Source organism: Salmo salar, chromosome ssa20, assembly GCF_905237065.1.
Source record: "Salmo salar chromosome ssa20, Ssal_v3.1, whole genome shotgun sequence".
Taxonomy (NCBI): Eukaryota; Metazoa; Chordata; class Actinopteri; order Salmoniformes; family Salmonidae; genus Salmo; species Salmo salar.
In genome coordinates this window covers 20,221,596-20,239,482 of record NC_059461.1, presented here as the reverse complement: position 1 = coordinate 20,239,482, position 17,887 = coordinate 20,221,596, and the positions used below count along the sequence as shown (strand labels likewise).

The following is a 17,887-nucleotide window of genomic DNA, read 5'->3' as shown; positions in this document are numbered from 1 at the left end:
AATGGCATTCTCCCACAAAACTTGATACATCTGTGGCATTGTGTTGTGTGACAAAACTGCACATTTTAGAGTGACCTATTATTGTCCCCAGCACAAGGTGCACCTGTGTGATGATCATGCTGTTTAATGAGCTTCTTGATATGCCACACCTGTCAGGTGGATGGATTATCTTGGCAAAGGAGAAATGCTCACTAACAGGGATGAAAACAAATTTGTGCACAGAATTTGAGAGAAATACGCTTACTGTGCATATGAAACATTTCTGTGATCTTTTATTTCAGCTCATGAAACATGGGACCAACACTTTACATGTTGTGTTTATATTTTTGTTCAGTACAATTAAGTAGTACTTTAAAGTATTTTTACTGAAGTACTTTACAGCACTGCCTAGCCCTAACCTAACCGCAGCCTTAACCCTAACGCTAACAATAACTCTAGCTTCATGTCCACATCCCAGTTCAACCCTAACCCTAGCTTCATGTCCATATCCCAGTTCAACCCTAACCCTAACTTCATGTCCACATCCCAGTTCAACCCTAACCCTAGCTTCATGTCCACATCCCGGTGCAACTCTAACATTAGCTTCATGTCCACATCCCGGTTCAAACTAACCCTAGCTTCATGTCCACATTCATGTTCATCCTAACCCTATCCTCAACCACAACCACAACCCTAACCCTAGCTTCATGTCCACATCCCAGTTCAACTCTAACCCTAGCTTTATGTCCACATCCCGGTTCAACCCTAACCCTAGCTTCATGTCCACATCCCAGTTCAACTCTAACCCTAGCTTTATGTCCACATCCCGGTTCAACCCTAACCCTAGCTTTATGTCCACATCCATGTTCAACCCTAACCCTAGCTTTATGTCCACATCCATGTTCAGTCCTAATCCTAGCTTTATGTCCACATCCATGTTCAACCCTAACCCTAGCTTTATGTCCACATCCATGTTCAACCCTAACCCTAGCTTCATGTCCACATCCCAGTTCAACCCTAACCCTATGTCCACATCCCAGTTCAACCCTAACCCTAGCTTCATGTCCACATCCCGGTTCAACCCTAATTCTAGCTTTATGTCCACATCCATGTTCAACCCTAACCCTAGCTTTATGTCCACATCCATGTTCAACCCTAACCCTAGCTTCATGTCCACATCCCAGTTCAACCCTAACCCTAGCTTCATGTCCACATCCCGGTTCAACCCTAATCCTAGCTTTATGTCCACATCCATGTTCAACTCTAACCCTAGCTTTATGTCCACATCCATGTTCAACCCTAACCCTAGCTTCATGTCCACATCCCAGTTCAACCCTAACCCTATGTCAACATCCCAGTTCAACCCTAATCCTAGCTTCATGTCCACATCCCAGTTCAACTCTAACCCTAGCTTTATGTCCACATCCCGGTTCAACCCTAACCCTAGCTTCATGTCCACATCCCAGTTCAACCCTAACCCTATGTCCACATCCCAGTTCAACCCTAACCCTATGTCCACATCCCAGTTTCAACCCTAATCCTAGCTTCATGTCCACATCCCAGTTCAACCCTAACCCTAGCTTCATGTCCACATCCCGGTTCAACCATAATCCTAGCTTCATGTCCACATCCCGGTTCAACCTAACCCTAGCTTCATGTCCACATCCCAGTTCAACCCTAACTCTAGCTTCATGTCCACATCCCAGTTCAACCCTAATCCTAGCTTCATGTCCACATCCCAGTTCAACCCTAACCCTATGTCCACATCCCAGTTCAACCCTAATCCTAGCTTCATGTCCACATCCCGGTTCAACTCTAACATTAGCTTCATGTCCACATCCCAGTTCAACCCTAACCCTAGCTTTATGTCCACATCCATGTTCAACCCTAACCCTAGCTTCATGTCCACATCCCAGTTCAACCCTAACCATATGTCCACATCCCAGTTCAAACCTAATCCTAGCTTCATGTCCACATCCCAGTTCAACCCTAACCCTATGTCCACATCCCAGTTCAACTCTTATCCTAGCTTCATGTCCACATCCATGTTCAACCCTAATCCTAGCTTCATGTCCACATCCCAGTTCAACCCTAACCCTAGCCTCATCCCTAACCCTATCCTCAACCACAACCCTACCTTCACCTTCCTAGCTTCATGTCCACATCCTGGTTGTGCAAGAGAGAACTTATTGTTAACTATAAGAGTTTGGTAAATGGTGGAAAGTGTCAGTCCTCATTCAGCTTTCACATACATACAGCACGCGCTCCAGCAGGTATATCTCTCTGGTCACCCCCAAAGCCAATTCCTCCTTTGGCCGTCTCCCCTTCCAGTTCTCTGCTGCCAATGACTGGAACGAACTACAAAAATCTCTGAAACTAGAAACACGTATCTCCCTCACTAGCTTTAAGCACCAGCTGTCAGAGCAGCTCACAGATCACTGCACCTGTACATAGCCCATCTATAATTTAGCACAGACAACTACCTCTTCCCCTACTGTATTTATTTATTTATTTTGCTCCTTTGCACCCCATTATTTCTATTTCTACTTTGCACTTTCTTCTACTACAAATCTACCATTCCAGTGTTTTACTTGCTATATTGTATTTACTTTGCCACCATGTGTCACAGTTGTCGTAGGTTAAAGTGGACCAAGACGCAGCGGGGAAATGTGCACTCATCTTCTTTTTATTTAAACGGACAAGAAGGTGAACCAAAACAAACACACACAACAAAACACAACGACTGATAACAGGCCGGTAAGGCAACAAAGCTATACCTAGCACAATCTCCCACAAAACACTAAAACAAACACATACCTATATATAGGACCCTCAATCAGAGGCAACTAGAAAACACCTGCCTCCAATTGAGAGTCCAATCCCCAATTAACTAAACATAGAAATACAAAGAACTAGACTAAACATAGAAATACATAAACATAGACCAGTGCCCAAAACCCGGAATAATAAATCAAACACACCACTAAAACACACAACCACCCCAAACCACATAAAACAAATACCCTCTGCCACGTCCTGACCAAACTACAATAACAAAATAACCCCTATTACTGGTCAGGACGTGACATTACCCCCCCCCCAAAGGTGCAGACCCTGTATGCACCTCAACAAAAAACACAAAAAATAAACCCCTAACTAAAGGGAGGTAAGGGAGGGTGGCTGCCGTCAACGACGGCTCCTGTGCTACACCCCCCCCCCAACCCACCTATACTGTCGGTGGCTCAGGCTCAGGTCTACTTCCCCCACCCAACCTGTCCACCCCTGCTGAATGCTCAGGGCTGTAGAGCATCTCTGGAAGCTCCGGACTGTAAGCCGACTCTGGAAGCTCCAGACTGTAGGCAGACTCGCCCGGTTCCGGACTGTAGGCAGACTCACTTGGTGCCGGACTGTAGGCAGACTCACTCGGTTCCGGACTGTAGGCAGACTCACTTGGTGCCGGACTGTAGGCAGACTCACTCGGTGCCGGACTGTAGGCAGACTCACTCGGTGCCAGACTGTAGGCAGACTCACTCGGTGCCGGACTGTAGGCAGACTCACTCGGTGCCGGACTGTAGGCAGACTCACTCGGTTCCGGACTGTAGGCAGACTCACTCGGTGCCGGACTGTAGGCAGACTCACTCGGTTCCGGACTGTAGGCAGACTCACTCGGTGCCGGACTGTAGGCAGACTCACTCGGTTCCAGACTGTAGGCAGACTCACTCGGTGCCGGACTGTAGGCAGACTCACTCGGTGCCGGACTGTAGGCAGACTCACTCGGTTCCGGACTGTAGGCAGACTCACTCGGTGCCGGACTGTAGGCAGACTCACTCGGTGCCGGACTGTAGGCAGACTCACTCGGTGCCGGACTGTAGGCAGACTCACTCGGTTCCGGACTGTAGGCAGACTCACTCGGTGCCGGACTGTAGGCAGACTCACTCGGTTCCGGACTGTAGGCAGACTCACTCGGTGCCGGACTGTAGGCAGACTCACTCGGTTCCGGACTGTAGGCAGACTCACTCGGTGCCGGACTGTAGGCAGACTCACTCGGTTCCGGACTGTAGGCAGACTCACTCGGTTCCGGACTGTAGGCAGACTCACTCGGTGCCGGACTGTAGGCAGACTCACTCGGTTCCGGACTGTAGGCAGACTCACTCGGTTCCGGACTGTAGGCAGACTCACTCGGTGCCAGACTGTAGGCAGACTCACTCGGTGCCAGACTGTAGGCAGACTCACTCGGTGCCGGACTGTAGGCAGACTCACTCGGTGCCGGACTGTAGGCAGACTCACTCGGTGCCGGACTGTAGGCAGACTCACTCGGTTCCGGACTGTAGGCAGACTCACTCGGTGCCGGACTGTAGGCAGACTCACTCGGTGCCGGACTGTAGGCAGACTCACTCGGTGCCGGACAGTAGGCCATTTCACTCGGTGCCGGACTAGACACTGTTGCCGGACACTCTGGACGAGGCACTGTTGCCGGACACTCTGGACGAGGCACTGTTGCCGGACACTCTGGACGAGGCACTGTTGCCGGACACTCTGGACGAGGCACTGTTGCCGGACACTCTGGACGAGGCACTGTTGCCGGACACTCTGGACAAGGCACTGTTGCCGGACACTCTGGACGAGGTACTGTTGCCGGACACTCTGGACGAGGTACTGTTGCCGGACACTCTGGACGAGGTACTGTTGCCGGACACTCTGGACGAGGTACTGTTGCCGGACACTCGGGACTGGGCTGACGCACTGGAAGCCTGATGCGTGGGGCTGGTAGTGGAGTTACCAGCCTGGGGACACGCACCTCTGGGCTAGTGCGGTGAGCAGGAACCGGCCGAGTTGGACTGGGCTGACGCACTGGAAGCCTGATGCGTGGTGCTGGTACTGGATGTGCCAGTTTGGGGACACGCACTTCAGGGCTAGTGCGGGGAGTGGGAACAGGCTGAGTTGGACTGGGCTGACACACTGGAGGCCTGGTGCGTGATGCTGGCTGTGGATATACCGGACCATGGAGGCGCACAGGCGGTCTCGATCGCACCTCCTGCACAACCCGTCCTGGCTGGATGGAACTAGTAGCCCCGTACGAGCGGAGTGCTGGTACAGGGCGAACTGGGCTGTGCAGGGGCCTGATGGTTGCCGTGCGTAGAGCGGGCGTAGGGTAGCCTGGACCTAGGAGGCGCACCGGTGGCCAGATGTGCTGCGCAGGCATCCTCCTTCCAGGCTGGATGCCCACTCTAGCACGGCACTTGCGAGGGGCTGGGATCACTCGCACCGGACTGTGCGTGCGCATGGGCGAAATCGTGCGCACTTCCGCATATTCCGGCGCTCTCTTCTCCACCTGTTCCCCATAAAAAGCACTGGGAGCTGGCTTAGGTCCACTGCCTGGCCTAGCCAACCTACCCATGTGCCCCCCCAAAATGTTTTTATTGGAGCTGCCTCTCCGGCTTCCTAGCCAGCCATGTTCCCCGGTAGCGTTCCCGGTCATCACCAGACTTCCTCCATGGGTCCTCTCCGGCCAAAATCTCCTCCCACGTCCAAAACTCCCGATAGTCCATATAATTATCCCGTTGCTCCTTACCCCGCTGCTTGGTCCTTGGTTGGTGGGAGATTATGTCACGGTTGTCGTAGGTTAAAGTGGACCAAGACGCAGCGGGGAAATGTGCACTCATCTTCTTTTTATTTGAACGGACAAGAAGGTGAACCAAAACAAACACGTACACAACAAAACACAATGACTGATAATAGGCCGGTAAGGCAACAAAGCTATACCTAGCACAATCTCCCACAAAACACTAAAACAAACACATACCTATATATAGGACCCTCAATCAGAGGCAAGTAGAAAACACCTGCCTCCAATTGAGAGTCCAATCCCCAATTAACTAAACATAGAAATACAAAGAACTAGACTAAACATAGAAATACATAGACCAGTGCCCAAAACCCGGAATAATAAATCAAACACACCACTAAACACACAACCACCCCGAACCACATAAAACAAATACCCTCTGCCACGTCCTGACCAAAGTACAATAACAAAATAACCCCTATTACTTGCCAGGACATGACACACTGGCCTTTTTTTTGCCTTTACCTCCCTTATCTCACCTCATTTGCTCACATTGTATATAGACTTATTCTTCTACTGTATTATTGACTGTATGTTTGTTTTACTCCATGTGTAACTCTGTGTTGTTGTATGTTGTCGAACTGCTTTGCTTTATCTTGGCCAGGTCGCAACTGTAAATGAGAACTTGTTCTCAACTTGCCTACCTGGTTAAATAAAAGGTGAAATAAAATAAATAAATAAACATTACATATCTGTTATTAATACCAGATGGATATATAGACCTGTTTCCCTGGTTATTGTCTTTTAAGGTCGGTGCTCTGTTTAGATGCCTGAGGTCTGACTCATCAAAGGTTAAAACAGCATTTTTACTGTATGAGCGTTATACTTTACATTTACCATCAGATTTTTTCTTCGATACAGCATACTTGTATGCTTGATAGGACCCTGAGTATAATGCATCCATCCATTAAATCTGTATAAATAATTGTGAATTGTTTTGTTTTTTAATCATTTACTGCAGTAGTAAAGGTTTATAAATAATCCACGATGTCTCTTATATGTGGCGTTAATTGTCCCTCTTCTTCTCTCTCTCACTTTCTCTCTCTCTCATTCCTGTTTGTTGCTTTTTCATCATGTCATACTGTATGTCCCTGTATGTGGGCATGTTTTGTTGATTTGCTCTATTCTGCCTGCCCCATGGGGTGTCACTGCACATAGGCTGCTGTGTCCAAAAAACAGATGGTTCTGTCTCCTCTGGTCCAGGTAGAGTCTAACGAGGCTACTTTTGTCTGCTTTCCTGTTGATACCAGACACACAGGCACTTTATACACACAATTACAATTATAATACATTTACGATTACAGTACAACATTTACAATGACAAAACAGAATAATTCTGTGCATGTTTGTCTTGAGTGCGTGGTCATCTTTCCTGCTGTTCACCTCACGCTGTGACCACACGCTGGTTGTCCTCAACATCCTTTCCTCTATTGTCTTATCAAAGTTGTGTTTACTGTGAGTGATTGTCTGATTGTTGTAGCACCTGGCAACTATCTTTGGTTCAATATCTTTGATTAGATGTATTGTGATCAGATCATTGGATAGCCTTTTTCGCTGTATATAATCTTTACTCAAATGTTAGATGTGTCACGTTTTGCGAGGTGTTCAACTTTCACGATGAGTGAACATACTCATCACAAAGCCTATTACAGTGATATAACCAGCCCTATGCACAAGATAGGCCTTCCTGTAGCCAGGACAAGTGGTCTGTCCGGTCGTACCATCAGCTTTCACTTCTTACCATGTAGAGCCCGTGTCAAACTCATTTCACGGAGGGCCGGATGTCCGTGGGTTTTCGTTCCATCCTTATCCTTGGTTGATGAATTAAGTTCGCTAATTAGTAAGGAACTCCCCTCATCTGGTTGTCTAGGTCTTTAGCTGATTGGAAAAACCAAAAACGCACAGAAACTCAGCCCTCCGTGGAATGAGTTTGACACCCCTTTTGTGGAGTCTCTCTACCCCCTGTTCACTCTGCCTGATTACCCTGTTTCTGCACCCACCCAACTACCTTAATATAGACCCTCTTTCTGTTCCTATACAAAGCCTGACAGCTTCCCGACTGTGCCTCTCCCACCATACTGAAGCTGTGAGCCTTCTGACCCTGTGTTTCTGTCTCCCGTCCACCAGAAACTTCTTGGGAACTCTCTGCTGAAGCTGGAGGGAGATGACAGGCTTGACATCAACTGTACTCTCCCCCTCACAGACCAGGTAATATAATGAAGAGCAAACTAGACTTTTGAGTAGTATGGGTTGATGGGTTTTTTCTTCCGCCTTACCACTTTTACATGTGTGTTGATAACATATGCCCTTCATGTAGTCCCACAGTGTACAGTGCACTATAAGTGACGTGTGTTCTTTCCCCTCTCACAGATAGTGTTAGTGGGCTCTGAGGAGGGTCTGTACGCCCTGAATGTGATCAAGAACTCCCTGACCCACATCCCTGGCCTGGGCTCCGTCTTCCAGATCCACATCATGAAGGAGCATGAGAAGCTGCTGATGATTGTTGGTATGAAAGGCGACTTGACTCAATCAGTGATAACAGCACATATATACAGCACATCGTCAACTGTCTCATTTCTTTGTCAGTCAGACAGAATTGAAGGGAGGGGTAATGTCTGTGTTTGGCCTGTAGGGGATGAGAGAGCGCTGTGTCTGGTGGAGATTAAAAAGGTGAAGCAGTCTCTGGCCCAGTCCCACCTGCCTGCCCAGTCTGAACTGGAACCATTTATCTTTGAGACGGTCAAGGGCTGCCACCTCTTCTCTGCAGGCAGAGTAGGTCTAGTGGTTTTTCAGTGGTTTGGGGGCATTGATTCAATTGGTCATCCTTTGGCCGAAGAAATGCTTATCCCTTATCATAACTGTCACTGACTTTGTGGATGTGTCTGTCTACAGATAGATAATGGGCCTTGTATCTGTGCAGCAATGCCTAACAAGATTACAATTCTGCGTTACAATGACAATCTCAACAAGTTCTGCATTCGCAAGGTGAGTATCACCTCAAAAGTTGAAACAAATGATCCGATGGAACGATAAACACATCACTTTCTGGTAACAGAGGAAATGAAATTGACCCACAAGACAGCTCACAGTGACTAGACATGCACCTCATTTATATTGAACTGCAACTGAAGAAAAGTCTGTTCCTCCTATCAGTCCATCAGTTGTGTTCCCTCGCTAGTTCTCTAACGTCCTCCTTCCTCCATCAGGAGATAGAGACTCTGGAGCCCTGCAGCTGCATCCACCTGACCAGCTACAGCATCATCATCGGCACCAACAAGTTCTATGAGATTGAGATGAAGCAGTATGTCCTGGAGGGTTAGTGGTTTTCCTTGTTGGTTGTTTCTCTCAGTAAACCCACTGGAACTCATGAATACCAGAAACTGAAATGTGACCAATCCAAAAATGCTACATGTAAATGAGCCACTCTACTAGTCACGTGTTAAAGGTTGATGCCACTAAATCATTTCCATGGTTAATCTAATGCTGATCCTAGATTTACATTTTAGTCATTCAGCAGATGCGCTTATCCGGAACAACTTGCATGAGCATTTAGGGTTAAGTGCCTTGCTCAAGGGCACAGCAACACATTTTTCACCTAGTCGGCTCAGGATTAGAACCAGTGACCTTTCAGTTACAGGTCTAACGCTCTTAACCACTAGGCTACCTGCCACCCTATCTGTGACAGAGAGCGTGTTATACACTGTGTCGCCCTTGTAGAGTTCCTGGATAAGAAGGACATGTCGCTGGCATCGGCGGTGTTTGCTTCCTCCTGCCACAGCTTCCCCATCTCCATAATGCAGGTCACCAGCACTCAGCAGAAGGAGGAGTACTTGCTCTGCTTCCATGGTGAGATCTGGCTTGATATTTGCAATAAATTAATCTTACCATGGTGATATTGTATTACCTGTTTTACTGTACATATCGCATAAAATAGTGTTGTATTGCTTCCCACACAACCACAGAATGATTGTAAAACATTCCAAGGTACATTCATCGACACAGTAGTTAAGGACTATTGTTGTGTCACAGAGTTTGGAGTGTTTGTGGACGCATACGGACGAAGGAGCCGCACTGAAGAAATTAAATGGAGTCGTCTGCCCCTGGCCTTTGGTGTGTACAGTAGCTGTATCTTCACATAGTACAGTTCTGACAAAGTGGTATGCGTTGTGGTGGATTTGATGTAGTATTGTCAGAACAAGAACACTGCTAGAAATGTGAATCTGAGTACCAGTAGTGTATGTCGTGCCTTTTGTAATGTAACCCTTTCCTTATCTGTCTTGAACAGCTTACAGAGAGCCCTACCTGTTTGTGACATACTTTAACTCCTTGGATGTGATCGAGGTTCAGGGACATGCTGCACTCGGGTAAAGAAAAAACGGCCGAAACACAAAGTCACACAATAAGAACTTGCACCTGACAAACGCATCAGTATGTCTGAGTAGGCCTATGTGACCACAATCAATGCCACAAATTGAGAAGAACACAGACAACAATAGATAAGTGATCTCCAATAACGTTCCCCCATGTCTGATTTTCATTTTCTATTCATCCATTGTGCTAAATGGCAGACATTATTGATTTTAGCATGATGTTATTAATTCCTCTCAACTCTCTGAATTGAATGATGGGTATTGTATTTCCAGACTTGGGGCTAGATGAAATCAGATTGACATCCGCATCGGTTGTTTTGGCAGTGTCAGAGGTAGAACTGGAGCCGTCAAATCCACAAGCAGCTTGCGTTAACCTTTTAACCTTTTACTGCAGTGGGCTAAATCAGGGTCATACAGTTTTTCTTGGTAGTCTTAAACAAATCTACTTTGAAATGAAGGTATACACCTCACACACATGGGTTGTCATTTTGGAGTCATTTTTATTGGAAATAAGAATAGAATATGTTTCTCAACACTTCTACATTAATGTGGATGCTACCATGATTGCGGATAGACCTGAATGAATTGTGAATAATGATGAGTGAGAAAGTTACAGAGGCACAAATATCATACCCCCAAGACATGCTAACCTCTCACCATTACAATAACAGGGGAGGTTAGCATTTTATATCATACCCCCAAGACATGCTAACCTCTCACCATTACAATAACAGGGGAGGTTAGCATTTTTGGGGGTGTATGATATTTGTTATTATTTTTCACAATTCAGTCAGGATTATCCGTAATCATTGTAGCATTCACATTAATGTAGAAGTGTTCTATTCTTATTTACAATAAAAGTTACCCCAAAATGCCATAATACATTATTTAACATTAATGTATATTGGGCACAAAATAATATGAAACACAACCCAAGCAAACAGCGAATGCATCCAACAAATGAGTCACAAGCTTGATATAGTCATTGTGTTCTATGACTATGGGACCAAATACTTAACTTTTTACTATTTTAATACACATACAGTTCATTCGGAATGTATTCAGACCAGGGGCGAAAATCTGATATCAACTTTGGAGGGGACAATTACATGAAATTTTCTCAAGAGCAATTCCTGAGGGGGACACCAAAAGTAGTGCTGTAACACATAGCCTACATTGTAATATGGTAAATGTATATTGAGGAACCAAAGAAATAAGGTGTTTGCCGTACTCCTAACTACCGGTACCCAAAACTACACAACTAATCACAACAGCAATACCATTGCCTTTAACAAATCTTAGTTCAGTCACAAGTTTAAGTTGAGAGTGGGGGTATCCATGGCATTTTCCAATTATGTTCCTATTTTACAAGTCAAAAAAATTGAGAACCTTTCACAATGTTGCCAAAGAAAGAATCACCAAACTTACTTGAGACTCCCTGTCTCTGCCAGTCTGTCCCTGCATATCTGTCCCCAACTCTGCTGTCTGTGTGCCATCTGTTGCCTGCTCTGCCTAATGACATCATTGTGAAACATTTCCATTAGAATTTCATTTCTTTCTTATGAACATTTTATCAACTAGTCTTTGAGATATTAGGCTACTAGGGTTCTTACTTTGCGTTTTGGTGTACTGAAAAATACTCTGATGTCCGTCTTTTATTTTTCTGCCATTTTTCTACCTGGCTGGCTGGCTGGCTGGCTACACACACACACAGTGTGTAGGTTATTTACAGTAGGAGTTGGGCTTCTATCATCTTATCTTTTATCATTCTATTTGGGCTTCGATCTAAAAGGTAGCTAGCAAATGTGAAACGGATTAAAATGACAAGAGTTGACAGCTGTATGAGTTTACCATTTACACAACATATGCTGCAACCTTTTGTAATTTTAATAGTTTGTTTCATATTGGCTGGCTTCCAACAATAGCTGAATTTGCAAAGCTAGCGAGCACCAATTCCGTTTCAGTGGTGTTTGCTATAATCTTTGCTACCCGGGTTAAATAAAGGTGAAATAAAATAAATAAATAAAAGTTCCCTTGCGACAATTTAGCTTTTGCAACGAGACCATGAAATATATTTAAGACAATGGTATTAGAGAGTGTAGTTCTGTTCAGTTTGGACTTCAGTTTATCGCTAACCTTATCACAGGGACTTTGAAGCACTAACTTACATCATCTGCATGCTGATCTTGGAATAAATTGACGATAGCAAAGATTCCATCTTTGACGAGGCCACATAAATGGAATAATTACTAGCTAGCTTAATAGTTAATATTTGCCCGCTAGCTCTGCATATTCAGCTAGTGTGTGTGCGCGATTGACTGGATTAACCTCACGTCAGTTACGTTCATTGAGTGCCTTTCAGACAGTGGATACCACCCCTCTGTTACCTTGCCAACTAAGGAACTGGCAGTGGATCAAACCATTGTGAGGCAAAGGGTGGGGGGGGTCGCAATCTTTTGAAACTTAAAAACGCGCTATTAAGTGTCTATAATCAGCACAATTGCTTTCATTGCGTATTATTAATATTATTTAAATGACATAGTTATGTTTCAGTGATATATTGGGGGGGACAAATCATATTTTTCCCAGGATGGGGGGGTCGTGTCCCCCCCATCCCCCCCGGGATTTCCGCCCCTGATTCAGACCCCTTGACTTTTTCCACATTTTGTTACGTTACAGCCTTATTCTAAAATTGATTCAATTGGTTTTTCCCCCTCATCAATCTATGCACAATACCCCATAATGACAAAGCAAAAACAGGTAAAAAAACCCTAAAAAACAAGTATTCAGACCCTTTTCTCAGTACCTTGTTGAAGCACCTTTGGCAGTGATTATAGCCTTGAGTTTTCTTGGGTATGACGCTACAAGCTTGGCAAACCTGTATTTGGAGAGTTTCTCCCATTCTTCTCAGCAGATCCTCTCAAGCTCGTCAGGTTGGATGATGAGTGTCATTGCACAGCTATTTTCAGGTCTCTCCAGAGATGTTTGATCGGGTTCAAGTCCGGGCTCTGGCTGGGCCACTCAAGGACATTCAGAGACTTGTACCGAAATCATTCCTTCTTAGTCTTGGCTGTGTGCTTCAGGGTCATTGTCCTGTTGGAAGGGGAACCGTCGGCCCAGTCTGAGGTCCTGAGCGCTCTGGAGCAGGTTTTCATCAAAGATCTCTCTGTACTTTGCTCCATTCATCTTTCCCTCGATCCTGACTAGTCTCCCAGTCCCTGCCGCTGAAAAACATCCCCACAGCATGCTGCCACCACCATGCATCACCGTAGGGATGGTGCCAGGTTTCCATGATATATGCGCAAACTGTTTCTACTGGGAAGCATACAGTAAGCTTAAAAAGTTCAAACACTGGAATAATACTGATATAAATGGCTATAAATCCCCCCCCATCCAAATGAACATGAAAACATACATTAGCCTAACAATGGTTTGACATTATATCTAAAATCGATAGAGCCTACACTTCCTAGTGTCATTTTTAACTTTTAAAAGCGAAACAGTTTCTGCGTTAAGACAACATTTTGTGACGTTTTTGTTCATTTTGGTCTTTGGCAGGTTTTTTGGGGGGCTGTTCGTGCAAAGACTTTAGTAGCCGAAATCTACACCCCTTCATCAGTGATTGGTCAACAGTGCTACTCCGAGTGTTTGCTGTCATAACAGTACTACTCCTAAACATTAAGTGTTTGTTGTCATCCAACAAGAGACGACTAGTTTTCATGCACATTTTTTCACTTAAGAATACTGAACCAAACCTCTTAGTTAAAATTGCGCGACAAAGACCTTGGCAGAAACATCTAAATGAATTCTGACTATTTAGAGGAAGTGTTTCTTCCTATGTTGTTGTTACGATGGCTCAAGAGGGACAAACAGTAATATTGCAGTTTATCGTTTTTCAAGCGAAGATCTTTGGGGAGTATGTGAGCACATACGTTCGCTTCGCGTAGCCGAGATGTCTTAACGCAGTAGGAATAATAATGAAAGGGGTGTTTTGTGACACACAAGAAGCCGCTCACCTACGGTATTTGCCAGCTCGTACAGCAGTTACACGTCCAACACCGCCAAAACATATTTTATGCAGATGTCGGCCAACGCTGTTTAACGTTGGTTAATGCTCTAGCTGATTGAATCTAGGCCTTGATCCTAACCCTGCATTTATAGCCCTGTTTATACCTGGTTCTAACAATGCATCCTTTGTCCTGATCTTGTCAACATTCTGATTGTGCTCACATTTTCAGACAGATGTAAACGATTAAGACACATTGTGATCGGATTGTGATCTTTCTGACCACATCTAGAGGTAGTCAGAAAAGCATTGTGTTTGGATATCTTACAAGTGTAGACAGATCTGGACAGTGAAACCATTTAAGCCATCATTATCTTGCCCTCTAAAATCATTGACAAGTCACACTATTACCTTATGGCATCAATATGCGTCTTAAAGCGAGAGTCACATTCCATATATAGACTCCCAGTAATTTATTGGGTAAATCACCAACCTTTCAGCATCACTGTGCCTTCTTCAGGGTAATGTCATGAAATCTTGAACCAGGTTATGTAGACAAACAGAGCAATTAGTGCAACCAACGATAATAGTGAGGGTGTGTCATAATTATTAAGTCAATTAGAATGAATCGAGTGAAACTGTTAAAAAACTATAGTTTATGGCATATTTAATATATTAGGCTATCGTTATCATATGGAAACAATTTAATATTGTACATAATATTAGCATCAACATACATTATTGTTTAATTCAATTTCACATATTTAATTGTTTCCTATTTCATTTCATTTGTTTTGTTCCATGTAATCTTTTGGTTCAACCATAATGCATAAGAAGCATCATCAACGGGGGAACATGTTGGGTGTACGCTGATAAGCTGTACAAAGAATAGATCAATTAATAAAACTGTTCATAAAAGAGAGAATTGTTCACAAGGGCCTGAGATCAAAGTAAATATTCAGACCACTAGGGGTCAATGTTTTTAGATTGGATATATCCAGTAAGCCTCCCTTTGTCGTAGTAGGATCTCCATGTTACCTCCTCTCCTTGGTAGAGCAACATGCTCAACGCCTGTGTATTTGAGGGAGGAGATGGGATGGTTAGCTTCAACAGAGTGAGCTGCTACTGGATAGTCAATGTTCTTACAGCTGATTGAGCTGCGGTGTTCAGCTAGGCGTTGTTTTAATTGTCTTTTCGTTTGTCCTGCGTAGGCTTTTCCACATGAACAGGTGATGAGATACCCCTAACAGGGATTTTCTGACCTGTATGTGGGTGTCTGAAGAAGGATGTTTTTATAGTGCTATTGCACTGTGCGCATGAGCCACATTTGTAGTTCCCATTTGGAATAGGTGTCAAGAGTGTTTGAGTGGGGTCAGGGGGCAGGCCAGATCTCCAATATTGCGATCACGCTTATAGACCACCAGTGGGGGCTTCCTTGAAGTGGTGTGCGATTGCAGAATATGCAGTGCTTTTTCAGGATTGCTTTCAATTTCTCCAAACACTCGGTGTACTTGGTGCAAAAGACAGTTGCGTTGTTTTTCTTCTTTGGTTGAGTTTTTAGCAATTCTTCTCTTGGTTTATGAGATATTTTCATCATTGCAGCATCAAGAGTTTTGTCCTTGTAGTCTCATTTTGAATTTGTCCTTTTTTTTTTTTTTGCATTGCTGTCCAAATCTGTCTAACTGGCTATATGGTAGACCATTCATGAGGGGATGTATTTTTATGTGAAATAAACACAAATATTATTTTGAAAGAATATCTGTTGCATAAAGAGACACATTTTACTACCATGTGTAGATGTAACGGCTACAGTGTGGGCACAATCACAATGTGGATAAGATCAGGACAAAGGAAGCATGTTAGAACCAGGTATAAATGAGGCTTGTGTCTGTGTACCTGTGTGTAGCCCTCCAGTTCTAGCCCATCTGGACATCCCTAACCCCCGTTACCTGGGTCCAGCCATCTCCTCCGGGGCCATCTACCTGGCCTCGTCCTATCAGAACAAGCTGCGGGTTATCTGCTGCAAGGGCAACCTGGTCAGGGAGTCTGGGGAGCTGCAGAGGACCGGCTCCAGCCGCGGGTGAGCTCTCTCAATCATGTTCTAGACCCCTAACTTTTAGCTAATGGACCGGAACTACTAGACCATCAACTAAATCTATGGTGAAGGGTAGTAGATGCACATACAAGTAAACAAAGGAAACTCCAGAATACTAGATACACTGCGTCACAAGTCTTGTGCTAAATGTTGAAAGGGGCTTCAGTGCCACCTACTGTTCTGAGTTTGCATTGCTGTTAGCAAAGCTTGGAAGCCAAATATACACCGAGTGTACAAAACATTAAGAACACATGCTCTGTCCATGACAGACTGACAAGGTGAAAGCTATGATCCCTTATTGATGTCACTTAAATCCACTACAATCAATGTAGATGAAGAGGAGGAGACGGGTTAAAGAAGTATTTTTAATCCTTGAGACATGGATTGTGTACTCTGAGGGCAAATGGGTGCAACTCAATATTAGCAAGGTGTTCTTATTTTTTTGTTCGCTCAGTGTATCACAGCCATTGTTATTTTGTCGATTAAAGCCCAAATCTGTATGGTCATGTTTTTTTTTTTATCTCTGACTTTTCTCTAATTCGAGCTGAAACAACAACAGCTTATTTGTCTCCATACATTTATCTGTCTTCTGCTCGTCTCTACAGCAGCCCCAGTAAGAGAGGTCCACCCACATACACAGAGCACATCTCCAAGCGTCTGGCCTCAGGCCCTGGCAGCCATGAGGGGCTTCACCGTGAGCCCAGCACACCACACCGCTACCGGGAGGGCCGAACCGAGTTCCGGCGGGACAAGTCCCCAGCACGCCCCCTGGACAGAGAGAAGTCCCCAGGCCCCAGACTAGACAGCCGCAGAGAGAGATCCCCTGGGAGGTTTGACGACCACCAACGTCTCCACACCGGCTCTGACCGCCGCACACAGCTCACCCCTGTCAATAAGGTACAGTCATACACGCCCACACTAGGAATTCCATCACTATTACATCAATTGGCCAAAAATGTTAGGATTGATTGTGAAGCTGGTACACTCAATACAGTCCATTACTACATGGGTCATTCCACGAAATGAGTGCCTTTTGCGTCCCATTAATATTTTAAGTAGATATTGTGCATAAATATATAATTGTAAAAGCGTGTTATATTAAATAAAGTGCCCTTTAAGATAGATTTTTTTTTTTTATATGAATAGACTTGCTAAAGTGTCAAAATTCAGCATTTTGACATGGCCAGCTGTGCACACACTGACTTCTAGGAAGATTTTAACCCACTTAACCCTAACATTTCTCCAAGTTATCACCATCATAGTAAAGCCCTAGTTATTTTGTTGCTTTGACGAAGTCAATTCTGAAGATTATTTATATTATGTTATTAGTGATTCATTTTAAGGTCAACCCCGTTACGTGAACTGAACGCTCATTTTAATATGGTGAAACTATTCATTATTATAAAACTTTTTTTTTTAAAAGAGACATTGGACATCTAATAGTCAAATCATAGTGTAAAAGCAGACGAGTTAGTTCTACTGTTTTTGGCCATTTCCTGGTGTTTTGTGGTGGAAAACTGAGTGGGTCGAACATAACACGTCAACCCTGTTACCCATAGATAGGCTAGAAATGTTGTAACAAATGGTTATCGCCCCTCCCTGTTGCACACAAGCTTCCATTCATGGCAGATTTAGATGAAGTCGTAAACCTGCTATTTTATTTAGCACTTACTTGTTGACAGGCACTTAATAGTATTTTTTATTTTTACAGAGATGAGAAAATGTTGATTTTAATTAAGTTGAAAATGTGCTCTTTATGACAGAATGTTAAAATAAGGAGATTAGTTGTTTTCTTCACCAAGTTACACTAC

At 44.5% G+C, this 17,887-nt stretch overlaps 1 protein-coding gene across 1 annotated transcript in view; it reads left to right on the top strand.

The window, feature by feature from the left end:
• Positions 1-17,887, top strand: part of LOC106579949 (citron rho-interacting kinase) — a 70,430-nt gene that overhangs the window by 51,278 nt on the left and 1,265 nt on the right. Inside the window, exons 29-38 of the mRNA XM_014160390.2 lie at positions 7,733-7,813; positions 7,976-8,111; positions 8,238-8,377; positions 8,498-8,590; positions 8,812-8,920; positions 9,323-9,451; positions 9,635-9,715; positions 9,891-9,969; positions 15,888-16,061; positions 16,682-16,973. Of these exons, the coding sequence (XP_014015865.1) occupies positions 7,733-7,813; positions 7,976-8,111; positions 8,238-8,377; positions 8,498-8,590; positions 8,812-8,920; positions 9,323-9,451; positions 9,635-9,715; positions 9,891-9,969; positions 15,888-16,061; positions 16,682-16,973 (1,314 nt within the window). The remainder of the gene's footprint in view (positions 1-7,732; positions 7,814-7,975; positions 8,112-8,237; positions 8,378-8,497; positions 8,591-8,811; positions 8,921-9,322; positions 9,452-9,634; positions 9,716-9,890; positions 9,970-15,887; positions 16,062-16,681; positions 16,974-17,887) is intronic.